This window comes from Podarcis melisellensis (genome assembly GCF_964234715.1).
Source record: "Podarcis melisellensis genome assembly, chromosome: 10".
NCBI classification, from domain to species: domain Eukaryota; kingdom Metazoa; phylum Chordata; class Lepidosauria; order Squamata; family Lacertidae; genus Podarcis; species Podarcis melisellensis.
In genome coordinates, this window is record NC_138542.1 from 64,386,044 (window position 1) to 64,400,867 (window position 14,824).

At 43.5% G+C, this 14,824-nt stretch overlaps 1 protein-coding gene across 10 annotated transcripts in view; it reads left to right on the plus strand.

The window, feature by feature from the left end:
• Positions 1–14,824, plus strand: part of ABCC9 (ATP binding cassette subfamily C member 9) — an 85,950-nt gene that overhangs the window by 6,096 nt on the left and 65,030 nt on the right. For all 10 annotated transcript variants that reach the window (XM_081926717.1, XM_081926718.1, XM_081926720.1 and 7 more), the window contains 8 exons: positions 120–241; positions 1,156–1,322; positions 2,415–2,657; positions 5,706–5,954; positions 6,541–6,699; positions 9,204–9,359; positions 10,749–10,883; positions 12,436–12,598. In XM_081926717.1, coding sequence (XP_081782843.1) covers positions 120–241; positions 1,156–1,322; positions 2,415–2,657; positions 5,706–5,954; positions 6,541–6,699; positions 9,204–9,359; positions 10,749–10,883; positions 12,436–12,598 — 1,394 coding nt within the window. The remainder of the gene's footprint in view (positions 1–119; positions 242–1,155; positions 1,323–2,414; positions 2,658–5,705; positions 5,955–6,540; positions 6,700–9,203; positions 9,360–10,748; positions 10,884–12,435; positions 12,599–14,824) is intronic.

Consider the following 14,824-nt stretch of genomic DNA (forward strand, 5'->3'; position numbering starts at 1 on the left):
GTGAATCTTTCACAGGGGTGAGATTTGAACAGGGGCTCCTGAGCTTTATAGTTTATCTGCCTGAACTCGATACTTGGCAATCCAGTCACATTTTTGACATCACCCTTGTTCCCTTGCAGACAGTTGAAGTCTCGCCACCTACATCTTTTCCTCCCTGCTATAATGGGATTTGTAGCAGCGACAACATCTATCGTTTATTACCACAATATTGAGACCTCAAATTTTCCAAAACTACTTCTGGGTAAGCAGTTGGTTTTTTGTTTTAGTTTTTAAAAGCACACACTCTCTTTTCAGTGGGCTTTTTGAGCAAACTGGTGCAACCTAAGCCATGCTGGATTCCCTGCTGATAAATGAATATTTGTGCTGTGAGGAATAAAATGAGACACATGTGTGTTTTCCCTCTGTGGGAATGCATGGCAGAGACACAACAGCTAGAGAGGCTGTGTACATCCCACAGAGCAGAAGACACCAGTGCGTTGAGAAAAGGGCTTGTAGATTTAGGATAGCAATCTTTAGATGCCTATTATATGTCAGCCTTGTTCAGTTGTCTCTAGTGGATTGTATCCGACTCAGAGTAGACCCATCAAAATTAATGCACTTAAGTTAGCCACGTCCATTAAGATTTCTGCGCCTACTCTGAGTATGGCTAAAATGGATAGCGTAATGTTGGTGGTCACCAAAAGAGGTTTAAAGACTGTCTCAAGGCAAATCTAAAAAAAATGTAGTATAAACACTGACAACTGGGAAACACTGGCCTGCGAGCACTCCAGTTGGAGAACAGCTTTTACCAAAGGTGTCATGGACTTTGAAGACACTTGAACTCAGGACACAAGGGAGAAATGTGCTAAGAGGAAGGCACGCTTGGCAAATCCACACTGTGATCAACTCCTGCCCAGAAGCCTATGTCCCCACTGTTGAAGGACTTGTGGATCCAGAATTGGCCTCCACAATCACTTACAGACTCATTGTTAAAACCGTGTTTATGGAAGACAATCGCCAAAGAAGAAGAAAAACATTGGAAACAACACACTGTTTTCATAACCTCTGTTTTTAAAGTGGTTATATCCTCAGCAGACTCTGGACAGATTGATTAATGGATTAGAGATTAATGATACCTATGTATAACTAAGTGTTATTTCTTCCTTTATTTCGCAGCTCTGTTTCTGTACTGGGTCATGGCCTTTGTCACCAAAACTATCAAGCTGGTCAGATATTGCCAAGATGGGTTCAGCTTTCAGCAGCTGCGTTTCTGCATCACCGGACTGATGGTTGTGCTCTATGGGTTATTGATGGCAGTGGAGATCAACGTCATCCGTGTCAGGGTGCGTTCCCCTTGGCATAGATTTCAGACTTTAGATAACTTTGCCGTGTTATCCACCAGCCACCGGCCAGTGGAGTGGAGGAGTTTAGCCCTTGCTGAAGTCAATCACTCCCATCATCTCCCAGCTCTTGGAATGTTTATTTTGGAATGCTGGCTTACAGATTTAGGACCCTGTGAAAAAAACACAAAAAAAGGTGCATCATGCAGTGGCTTTGAATTAGGATGTATATCAAGCTCCCCACTTCCCATGCGCTATAGCAATGTTTCCCAAACTTGGGTTTCCAGCTGATTGCTAGCTAGGGTTGATGGGACTTGTAGTCCAAAACCACCTGGAGACCCAAGTTTGGGAAAACCTGCCCTATAGGAACTTCTTCTTGTGTAGCCCCTCTGCAGGTCTCTGCTGCGGAAATGTTCAGAGTGGCAGGAGAGGATATATTGTTAATTGATATCCTTCCTAATTTAAACTAGCAAGTTCCTTTACTTAGCAGAGTTACATTCCCCCTTTTACATGCACAGCAGATAGCTGGTTGCAAGCTCGTGTGAGCTGCTCACTATTATACATTTCAGTCTGTCTCAGATTGAATTGTACGTTCCTGGTCAGTTCCCTTAAATCCCTCTTAAAAGAATAAAGATGCCACAATCTTATTCAAAGTCAATAAAAGAAGTTTACTCACAGACATAGTTACAAATATGTACATGTGGATCTACCCCATATGGGGGAATAATCCCTGTGCTTCTCGGGTGGTACCTCGGGTTAAGTACTTAATTCGTTCTGGAGGTCCGTTCTTAACCTGAAACAGTTCTTAACCTGAAGCACCGCTTTAGCTAATGGGGCCTCCCACTGCTGCTGCGCGATTTCTGTTCTCATCCTGAAGCAAAGTTCTTAACCCGAGGTACTATTTCTGGGTTAGCGGAGTCTGTAACCTGAAGCGTATGTAACCTGAAGCGTATGTATCCCGAGGTACCACTGTATATAATAAAATATATATACCACTGTATATAAATAAAATAAATAAATAAAAGAAATGGGGAGGAAAAACATTTTAAAAATCACCTGCCACTCAACTTGTTCTTTGTTGTTTTTTATCCCCAGAAATATGTGTTTTTCACAGACCCTCAGAAAGTGAAGCCTCCTGAAGATCTACAGGATCTGGGTGTGAGGTTCCTGCAGCCCTTCGTCAACTTGCTCTCCAAAGCAACCTACTGGTGGATGAACACGCTTATCATATCAGCTCACAGGAAGCCAATTGACCTGAAGGCGATTGGGAAACTGCCGATCGCCATGCGAGCCCTTACAAACTACGTCCGCTTGAAAGATGCGTATGAGGAGCAAAAGGTAACTTCCTGAGCGGGAAGAGAACCTGATTGTGACAGCCACTTGCTCTGCTTTTGATTCCTATAATGCCTCCAATAGTTGAGGTCGAACACAGCCATTGTGGCTGTTAGCCATTGATGCAATATTAAAACGTAAAAGTAAAGGGACCCTTGACCATCAGGTCCAGTCGTGACTGACCCTGGGGTTGCGGCGCTCATCTCGCTTTATTGACCAAGGGAGCCGGTGTACAGGTCATGTGGCCAGCATGACTAAGCTGCTTCTGGCGAACCAGAGCAGCACACGGAAACACCGTTTACCTTCCCGCCGGAGTGGTACCTATTTATCTACTTGCACTTTGACGTGCTTTCGAACTGCTAGGTTGGCAGGAGCAGGGACCAAGCAACGGGAGCTCACCCCGTCGTGGGGATTCGAACCGCCGGCCTTCTGATCGGCAAGTCCTAGGCTCTGTGGTTTAACCCACAGCGCCACCCGCGTCCCTTGATGCAATCTTAAAGGTAAAGGTAAAGGTACCCCTGCCCGTACGGGCCAGTCTTGACAGACTCTGGGGTTGTGCGCCCATCTCACTTAAGAGGCCAGGGGCCAGCGCCGGGTCACGTGGCCAGCGTGACAAAGCTGCATCTGGCGAGCCAGAGCTGCACACGGAAACGCCGTTTACCTTCCCGCTGGTAAGCGGTCCCTATTTATCTACTTGCACCCGGAGGTGCTTTCGAACTGCTAGGTTGGCAGGCGCTGGGACCGAGCAGCGGGAGCGCACCCCACCGCAGGGATTCGAACCGCCGACCTTTCGATCGGCAAGTCCTAGGCGCTGAGGCTTTAACCCACAGCACCACCTGCGTCCCCTGATGCAATCTTACCTTCCAGTAATTTGTCTAACCCACTTTGAAAGCCATCCAAGTTCATTCATCTTCCTTTTTTTAAATTTAATTTTTTTATTTTCAATGCAAAATTACAACAAAAATTACAAACATTGAATCCAAAATAAAGCAGTACAAACAAGCAAAAACAAAAAACACAAAACACTAGAAAAAACAAACAAGAACCAAAAACACATCTACAAATAAATTCATATCATCATTCTGATCGTAACGTTATGTATACACATCTTGACTTCCTTCCTTTGTTCTAAGACCTTAGAAAGAAATCAATCTTTCTGAATTGTTGTGTCTAATGTAGACACTATCTTTATATGTTTTGCACCATTTTTCTCTTTCTTTAACCCTGCAAAGCTTCATTCGTTACATACTGATATACTTACTCCAGAGCAATGTTTTTTCATATACTCTTTAGCACATCCCCATTCTTTTAATAATTTTAGGTCCGATTGTCCCCTTATGAATGCTGTGAGTCTTGTCAGATGTATATATTCACAAAATTTAATTTGCCATTCTTTCATTGATGGAATTTTTCTCCCTTTCCAATTTTTTGCTATGAGCATCCTGGCAGCTGTTGTTGCTTAGAGGAATACTTTCCTTTGATTGTCAGGAATATTGTTTGTGATTATACCTAAAAGGAATGCCTCCGTTTTTTTACTAAAAGATATTTTAAACATCTTTTTGATTTCTTCATATATTTCATTCCAGAATTGTTTAATAGGTCAGCATTCCCACCACATGTGAAACATTGTTCCTATTTCTTTCTTGCATCTCCAACAGGTATTTGATTTTAGTTTGCAAATTTTAGCCAATTTTACCAGTTAAGTACCATTGGTACACCATTTTCATCAAATTTTCTCTGATTGTGTAACATGCCATAAATTTAATATCACATTTCCATAATTTCTCCCATTGATCCAGCCGAATTCATCTTCATCGGATCCTTCACCAGAGATTTTTGAACAGAGGTCAGATGGCCATTGCATACCACTCAACTGTTCTGATAAAATCGGGACATCCTGTTTTGGGGTCCCACGGTGCCCCCAAATGCCTAAGCTTAGGGGTAGATTGCATGCTTTTCATATCCAATCCTTGCCACACCTGCTTTGAAAAAGGAACTACAGGCAAATTTAGGAAAGTTCCGAAAGTTATTCTACATCTGGAGGCCTGAGGCAGCTGCTACCTTTTGCCATTGTTTACGCTGGTACCATAGACTTAAATTTCAGCGATCTTGCTAGCTGTTACTCATGCATAGCCGGCTTATAAGGTTTCTGAGGAGAGAAGGATTAAGCCAAACTGTTCCTTTATAAAATGGGACAGAGCTGGCCTTGAGTGCATTCCATCCCTTTGGAGAATGTAGGAGTCTGTCCTCCCCCAAAGCCTTTTTATCGTGCTTCAGCGATAGATGCTGAACATGAGTCTGTTAAATTATCTCAGACACAATTTTGTGGTGAGAATAACTCTTGTCAGCCTCAGGTTCATGGTCCTATGTCAAAGCAATCTACCAAAGATCTGTTACTATAATAGCAGCAGTAATAATTCTATTTTTATTTAGTTGGCTATTTTCTAAAGTTATATGTCACATTTAATCCAAGAAGAGTTTCAAGGCAGAATACAGGGTGTGAGGGTGGGGTGGGGGGTGGGGATCAAATGAACAATAAACCAAACTAAAAGGATCCGAAGTCAAACCAAGAATAATGAATAGGGAGTGCCTTCAGCACAATCTCCATGTGGGATGATTTTGGGTAGTTAATTGAATGGACCGTCAGCTCCAATTTCTGTGAGTCCTGTTTCCAAAGGATAGTTGCCACTCCATTTTTCCTAAAGCGATGGTGCAAATCCATATTTGGGGAAACGATCATGCTGGTTTTCGTTAACGTAGAAAAGCCCCTTTACCTCAACGTACCCTGTATCGATTCAGTTTTAGAGATTGATTGTAGGACAAACATGCTTCTGTTTGGGTCGTTTCATGTAAGTTGATTTATTTTTAGAAGAGAGCAGCATCCTCACAAGGAAAAAAAAGTTTTATTTATTTTGAAAATTTGCATCCACCCTATTTAATGCTGTATTTTTTTTAACACTCAATTGGAAACCGCCCAGAGTGGCTGGGGAAACTCAGCCAGAAGGGCGGGGTATAAATAATAAATTATTATTATTATTATTATTTCTTTCTCAGAAAAAGGTGGAGGACAAGCCAAACCGCAAGCCTTCCATCTGGCTTGCCATGTATCGCGCCTTCGGGCGGCCAATCCTTCTGAGCAGTACGTTCCGTTACTTAGCTGACCTGCTGGGGTTTGCTGGACCGCTCTGTATTTCCGGCATCGTTATGAGATTTTCTAAGGAGACTGAAGACGACATTCTCATGACCAATGCAACGTCTGCAAACTACACTGCCTTAACCTCTGGAGCTATTTACCCAGTTAGAGTAAGTAAAATTAGAGTATATTTTTTAGGGAGATAGCTTGTTGGTCCTCAGTTGGTTATTGTTTATTGGACCTAAAATTTAGGTGATGGGCGTGTGTTTTTGTGTGTCGAAGCATCATTTGAATAGGCTTTTTCTTTTTAAACAGACCAAGTTTAGACATTTGATTGCCTGGTTTGTAAGAAGCACTTATACCAAAAGCTTCCCAATTCATATGTCACAGGAAACTATGGTTTAACAAATCATGAATGAAACAGCGGGAGGGAAGATGTGTGTTTCTTCATCCAACAAATTATTGTTAATCAGAGACTCCAGAACTATTTTAGTCTTCTTATTTTTAACTGTACTTTCTCTTTTTGATACTTTAGAGAAAAATTGTGGTTTGTTTAAACAAAGAAACAATGTTTTTTTCTTAGCAATTATTGTTTATTCACATTCACGTTTATGCATTCTTTCCAGGTTAATTGCCTTAGGCCTTCTATAATTGAGTGACAGCCCTAATTATTATTATTTTTCATTTTCTTGCTATTCGGTTAGACCTCCAATATTATCTCTTAGTTGAAACAATCTCTTCCATTTTGCTCCGTAGAATTCTACAGATCCGTTCCTCACTTCAGCCAATTTCCTCAAAACCGCCTATGTCCTGGCAGTTCTCCTCTTCCTGGCCCTCATCCTGCAAAGGACCTTTCTCCAGGCCTCCTACTACGTTACCATAGAAACAGGCATCAATCTACGAGGAGCTTTGCTGGTAAATAAAGACATTACTCCACAGGCTGTGAAACGGCTTGGTCAAGGCTTCAAATTATCCATACTTTGGCCTAATTGGACCAGGAGGATTGGGGCATATTTGATAAAAAGTGTTTGGCTGTTTGGATGGCATTAAGGAGTCTCTCCAGTGACTCTTTTGCCCCTCTAGCAGAGGCAAAAGACCTGTTTACATCTTGCTTCATCCCATCCTTCTTCCATCATAGTGCCATTGCTGGCTGCTGCCCAGTTGGCATTGACACACGACAGGGCCTTCTTGGTGGTGGCTCCTTGTTAATAGGATGCCCTCCTCTGTAAGATGCATCTGCTCCCTCATTAATAACATTCCAGAGAAACTGTAAAACGTTACTGTTCACTCAGACACTTGAGGACTAAAAGACATTGTCTAGCAATCTTGACAACATTAACTGCTTTAAAATATGTTTTCATAAGTTTGTAGGCTTTTTAAAAAACATTCACTGTCTTGGTGTTTTATACCTTGGGCTCCTTTGGGAGGAATGACAGGATAGAGATTTTAAAGAAATAATATTTGAATCCTGCATCCCCAAGTCCGGCCCTCCAGATGTTTTGGGACTACAATTCCCATCATCCTTGACCGCTGGTCCTGTTAGCAAGGGATGATGGGAGTTGTAGTCCAAAATCAGCTGGGGATGCCTGATTTGAAGCATGGAGCCAGCTATATAGGTCTGTCCTACCAAGTGGTACCCGGCTTTTAAAATTGAACTGGGCAGAAGTCTCCCCATCCCTTAGCCGCCACCCCACCTTCAAACAACATTTTGTCCCCCACAAAGGTTGGGGGGGGGATATTGTCGACTTTCGGGGGCAATGAGAGAATGTAAGTTGCACTACTTTCAGATTCACTTACATTTTTATGAGGTGGCTGCAAGTAGTATTTTTTTCTTTTTCTTTTTATAAGCTTTGGCGCACTTCCTCTTCAGAGGAGCCCTGTCACATTCCTGGGCTGTAGGAATGCCACTGCATCAAAATGAAACATCGTTCCCATGCTCATTCTGGCCCAGAAATGCTGCAAGGCTGTTCTGAGGAGAGGAACCTTGGCCTGAAGCAGGGGCAAGTCTTTTTTTATTGTTCTGGATTGAAAAGAAAGAAAGAGGGGTACAAAAAACACACCCACAATTCATCAAACTGTAATGAACCCCCTCCCAGACTCTTGTGACATTTGCCCCCTACAGATTGATGCTGAGGGAAAGGAAGGTTTCTCCCCACCTGCAAATGAGGCCGAAATTCAACGCCCCCTGTCTCTCATGCTCCATCATAAAGCAGAGTTACGGCGCTCCTTCAGTGCCCCAAGGTTCCTCGCCTAGTGTGAGCGAACCAGCAGCACTCCCCAAATCTGCCTCCGATTCCTCCTCTGGTCACTGATTTGGATACACCATCTGACTGCCTCCAGGCGCTGTGGTCATCTGCAAGAGATACCCCAACAGCGAAGTTGATGTTGCTAACCTTCATGTCTTGTTTGCAGACATCTTGGTAGCGTAGAGTTGGTCTGCCAATAGGCCTCGGTCCTTGAGCCAGCTCCTTGTGGAGCACATCCCTAGGGATCATGTACTTTTATTCCTGGGGATTAATGGCAAGACGTCAAAAGCAGATTTTATGAGCCCTTATGGTTGCTTAGAGATTTATACAGCAATACCCACTATCTATTGCAGACAGCCCATGCTACATTTGAACATATTTCAATTTTGTGTGGATATTTCTCTGGACATTTGGAGGGCTTCTTTCTACTTACACATTTAACTAAATACAATACTGATAGTTATTGTGTTTAGATTGTGAATTGATGATGGTCTTGTTGTTGTTGTTGTTAGTCTCATGTCAGGCTTCGGGGAATTGGCTTCCTCCCCCCGTGGCAGTAGATAAGAGATCATATGAAAGGAACGCCTTACCAGTTAGAATCTTTAATAATCACAGCGAGAGGACAAAGAACCCGTCTCCTAGAAATGGCGGTGCTCCCAATTAAGGGATACTCCCCCCTCTGTGCCTATTAATCCATGTCACTCCTACGTCTTGTAATATGAGCTTGTACCCTCTGCGTTTTACTGTTCTGATACTTCCTGAGCTCTTCGAGACTTCGGAGAAGGCGGGTGGATACTATCCAGAGACTGTGAATCTGTTAACTCTCTCTCTTCCGGTGTTTCTTCTGCTGGCTATTCCCCATCCAGTATTTCCCAGCTTCTGCCTTCTGAACTATGCCCCTCTGTTCTAAATCTATACTGTCCTCCTGCTCCTGGGAAGATTCAGGATCAGGATCAGGGAGAGAGGGTGGCTCCCACCATTCTTTCTCGGTGCAGCCCTCCTCAGTACGGTCCCTGACATCTCAGTATCATTTATATACTATTGTTTCACTTTATGGTCTTAAATGTTTTTCTCCTCCTTTTTTCCTTCATTAAATATGCAAACGAATAATAATAATTTAAAGAAAAGGAATGTATACTACCCACCAACATTTTGCCCTGCTTCTTTCCACAGGCAATGATCTATAATAAGATGCTGAGACTTTCCACATCCAACCTGTCTATGGGAGAGATGACTCTGGGACAGATCAATAACTTGGTCGCCATTGAAACTAATCAACTGATGTGGTTCCTATTCCTGTGTCCCAACCTATGGGCTATGCCCGTTCAGGTAGAGCATCGAAGTAAGGGACTGATTTTTGGAAGACGCAACAGATCTCATTTCATTCATTGCAAAAAACCACACCCACACAACTTTACTGAATCTTAAAGAATGACGGAGCCTTAAGGGAGGGACCAAAGCTCAGGGTTAGAGCACATGGATGGATGGAGATACTTCTGGGTTCAATTCTTGGCATCACCAGTTAAAGCAGAGGATGAGACTGCCATGCCCCTCCAGATGTTGTTTGTCTACAAGTCTCATCATGCATCATCTCATCTTTATTTTGCTGGATTTGGCAAAATTTGTATACTGCTTGATTGTAACGAAACATCTGTGCTGCTTACAAGAAATACTGGGAGGAATTAAATGCAGCACTGTGTTAAAGTCCTTTAGCAGTGTACTTGTGCTAGTGGAATGGTTTGCACAACAGAACGTGCCAGGAGCTAGCATGGTCCTTGCAACAGGTTGTACATCCCGCTTCTGCTAACGCAACCATTGCACTTGGTTTCATATTGCACAACTGTTATTATTGCCCCTTAAAGATAAAGGGACCCCTGACCATTTAGGTCCAGTCATGGCCGACTCTGGGGTTGTCTTATGTGAAGGGTGCTGAGAGTTGTTTTGAGGCTCCTATTCCCCTCGTAGAACTGCAATTGCCAGAGTGGCCTAACAATAAATCCCTCTTTACAGGGAATTTGGGGAATCGTAGCTCTGGGCGGAGGGGACAAGGACCTAACAGCTTTCAGCACCCTTAAACTTCAGCTCCCAGAATCCTTTGGGGGAAGCCATGACTGTTTAAAGCAGTATCATAGTGCTTTAAATGTATGCAGTGAACGTACATTAGTAAGGTAAAGTAAAGGTAAAGGACCCGTGGAAGGTAAAGTCCAGTCAAGGTGACTATGGGATTGTGGTGCTCATCTCGCTTTCAGGCCGAGGGAGCCGGCGTTTGTCCACAGACAGCTTTTTGGGTCATGTGGCCAGCAGAACTAAACCACTTCTGGCACAACAGAACACCGTGACAAAAACCAAAGCTCATGGAAACACCGTTAATCTTCACGCCACAGCAGTACCTATTTATCTACTTGCACTGGCGTGCTTTTGAACTGCTAGGTTGGCAGGAGCTGGGACAGAACAACAGGAACTCACCCCATCATGGGGATTCGAACCACCGACCTTCTGATCGGCAAGCCCAAGAGGCTCAGTGGTTTAGACCACAGCGCCACCCGCGTCTTAATTAGTAAAACTTTGTTACACACACTTTACAGTTATGCATTATGTGGCATATTTTGAATTTGGCAGCTTCACCTTTAGATCATCTCATACAGGTTTGTGCACTGAACTACAGAACTGGCAATGTTTCCTAAGTCTTCTCTCCCTCCACCCCCCCTTTTTTTGTAGATTATCATGGGGGTAATCCTGCTCTACAACTTACTTGGCCAGAGTGCCTTGGTTGGTGCTGCTGTCATTGTATTGCTGGCTCCAATACAATATTTCATAGCGACAAAGTTGGCCGAGGCTCAGAAGAGCACGCTTGTAAGTTGTTTTTCCACACACGAGACTTGGCAGCTATTTAAAGCACGCGACTGGAGTGGTAACACACTGGAGTTCTGTGCCTGGCTACTGTACGCTGTTGGACGTAGCTCAGTCGGCAGAGCATAAGACTCTTAACCTCAAGGTCGTGAGTTCAAGTCCCAGGTTGGGCAAAAGCTTTCTACACTGCAGGAGGTTGGGTTAGATCAGTGTTTTTCAACCACTGTTCCGCGGCACACTAGTGTGCCGCGGGGTGTTGCCTGGTGTGCCGTGGGAAAAATTGAAAAATTCGAAAGATTTAAAAAGAAAGTATTTTATAATTTTTCATATTTCTGTTTACTTACTATTTCATAATAAAGTAATTATAAAATACTTTCTTTTTGTTTATTTGATTCCTATTCAAGAGAATTACTTTATATATAGTCAATATAGGGACAGAGTTAATTTTTTTAACATTTTCTAATGGTGGTGTGCCTCGTGATTTTTTTTCATGAAACAAGTGTACCTTTGCCCAAAAAAGGTTGAAAAACACTGGGTTAGATGACCATGGGGACCTTCCAACTCTAGAACTCTATGGCTCTATGTTGCTTAACAGAGTGGCTGGGGAAACCCAGCCAGATGGGCGGAGTATAAATAATAGTGTTATTATTATTATTATTATTATTATTATTATTATTATTATTATTAACAGCTAAACTGACACTCGTGGCTTTGTTTCCCCATAATACTGTCAGGAACTCGTCCTACCCTCGAGTAGGACCCCATGGTTTGTTAAACCATGATTAGCATGGTGTGTGAAGACGGCCCAGCAGCTTAGCTGTGGTTTATTTATTACCAACAAGCCACAGTTTCTTTATTGATGCACAAACCTTAGTTTCTGTCAATTATGTCTTGGTGTTAAGTCTGAACTCAGCACCCTGCCTTAACCATGGTTTGACTTTCAAACCCCAGACATTATTATTATCATCAACATCATCATCTTTGTTTAGATGGGCACTTAGTGGTTTCAGATCAACCAAAGGAACAGCGATATAACTGACTGCAGTCAAACCTCGGCTCCCGAACGCCTCTGTTTTGGAATGTTTCAGCTCCCAAATGCCGAAAACCCAGAAGTAAATGCTCTGGTTTTCGAATGTTTTTTTGGAAGCTGAACGTTTGACATGGCTTTCGCTTGAGTGCAGGAAGCTCCTGCAACCAATCAGAAGCCGTGCCTCAGTTGGTGAACATTTTTGGAAGCTGAACAGGCTTCCGGAATGGATTACGTTCGACAACCAACGTTTGACTGTACCATAATTCTTGCATCAAAAACTATTGAACTGATTTGAAAATGTGGCAGCTCCTGATGTTTCAAGCTGATCTTCAAACCATGGTTTCGACGATAAGCAACACATTATGGGCTCTCAGTCTCTCTCCTCTCCACCCTGTGGCCTCAGTTTGCAGTTTGGCACACTCCATAGTTTGCTTAAATATTATTTATTATTTATTTGCATTTTTTTATATGGGTGGTTTAATGCTCTTTCCCCCTTTTCTCCCTCCATTTTCCATCAATGGAAAGGATTACTCCACAGAGAGGCTGAAGAAAACCAATGAAATACTGAAAGGGATCAAGCTTTTAAAGCTGTACGCCTGGGAGCACATATTCTGCAGAAGCGTTGAAGAAACGAGGGTGAAGGAGCTGACGAGCCTCAAAACCTTTGCGCTTTACACATCTCTCTCCAGTAAGTATATATATCCTTGAGTGTGGCAGGCTGGCTGGGAGGCCACCATCTCGTTGTTTGATCCTCCTCCCTTTCTATCCAAAGACAAAGACAAAAACAGCCGCACACAAATTAGAATAAATGCTTTTTTAAAAGCACACACATGCTACATATGCTATAAAATACAAAAGTTGCAGCAGTAAATACAGGAATAGGCATCACACACACACACACACAGTGGTACCTCGGGTTACATACGCTTCAGGTTACATACGCTTCAGGTTACATAGGCTTCAAGTTACAGACTCTGCTAACCCAGAAATAGCGTTTCAGGTTAAGAACTTTGCTTCAGGATTAGAACAGAAATCGTGCTCCAGCGGCGCGGCAGCAGCAGGAGGCCCCATTAGCTAAAGTGGTGTTTCAGGTTAAGAACAGTTTCAGGTTAAGAACGGACCTCCGGAACGAATTAAGTACTTAACCCGAGGTACCACTGTATATATATATAAAAGCATGGCATACTTAAATGTTGCCATATCTTATTGTTTGGGTGGATAGAACAGGTTGCCAGTTATGCTATTTGTTAAACTATGGAATTTGTTCCCACAAGCAGTAGTGATGGCTATCAACAACAACAACGTTCTATTATTTGTACGCCGCTCATCTAACTGGGTTGCCCCAGCCACCCTGGGCTGCTCCCGGTATATACAAAAACTTAATAAAACATTAAACTTCCCTATACAGAGCTGTCTTCAGATGTCTTCAAAAGGTTGTATAATTGTTTATTTCCTTGACAACTGGTGGGAGGGTGTTTCATAGGGTAGGTGCCACTACCGAGAAGGTCCTCTGCCTTGTTCCCTGTAACCTCACTTCTTGCCATGAGGGAACTGCCAGAAGGCCCTCAGCACTGGACCTCAGTGTCTGGGCCGAATGATGGAGGTGGAGATGCTCCTTCAGGTATACTGGCCCGAAGCCATTTAGGGCTTTAAAGGTCAGCACCAACACTTTGAATTGTGCTTGCAAACGTACTGGGAGCTGACGTAGGTCTTTCAAGACCGGTGTTATATAGTCTCAGCGGTTGCTCCCAGTCACCAGTCTAACTGCCGCATTCTGGACTAGTTGTGGTTTCTGGGTCACCTTCAAAGGTAGTTCCACGTAGAGCACATTACAGTAGTCCAAGTGGGAGATAACTAGAGCATGCACCACTCTGGCGAGACAGTGGGCAGGCAGGTAGGGTCTCAGCCAGTGTACCAGATGGAGCTGGCTTTTAAAGAGTGGTTACTAGCCACAAGGGCTATATTTTTACCTCCAGTGTTGGAAGCCGCATGCTTCTGAATACCAGTTGCTGAAAATCACAGGTGGGAAGAGTGCTGTAAACACCCCGAACCTTCTTGCAAGCCACCCAGAGGCACCTGGTTGGTCTCTGTGAGAATAGGATGCTGGAATAGATTGATCTTTGGCTTCAAAAAGTGGGCTCTTCTCATGGTCTTGTAGCGCCACAAAAACTGCCCACGGCCATGGACATCTTCAAGACAGACCTGCACCAAACTGCCCTGGAGGTTGCAAGCCTCCAGAGTCTCCGTTGTCATCTGTGAAATGTTGCAAAGTAACAAGAGCCCAGCTGGATGAGATCAAAAAAGACCCTTCTAGTCCAGTATCCTGCTTTCCACAGCAACCACCCAGATGTTCGTGGGAAGCCAACAGGCAGGCCATGATTTCAGTAGCGCCCTTTGACCGACATTCATCGTAATTGGTGGTCATTCCTAGTTTTAGGTCCGCCAGTTAAACATTATTATTATTATAGCTGATTAGGGAGCTCCAAGGCAGATGATTGAATTATCATACTTCCTGCATGTGGCTTCTGACCCTGATTTTACAAGACTGGGAAGGATATCCCCAGGGCCTGCAGGGGCAATTGTCTTTCTCCCTCTGGCCATTCCTAGGATTCAGTCACCTCTCCATTCCCAACCTTAGCAGAGAGACGGAAGAGAGATCACATGCGGCAGAGCAAGTCCCGTTTCCCACAAGATGAGCTTCCAGCTTCTCTACGTTTTCTTTGTCTTCCAAGATGGAAAAAAAGCCTTGTGAAGCTTGCAAGTTTATGAAACTTGGCTGAGGGGAAATGATTTCCTGACCTCCTGTTGCCTTTCTCATATCCTGGGACAAACACTACAAGATCTCTCCAAATAATCATCTAACCTTCCTTATTAAGCTTGTTGACATCCCTTAGTTTACATTAACAATCACACG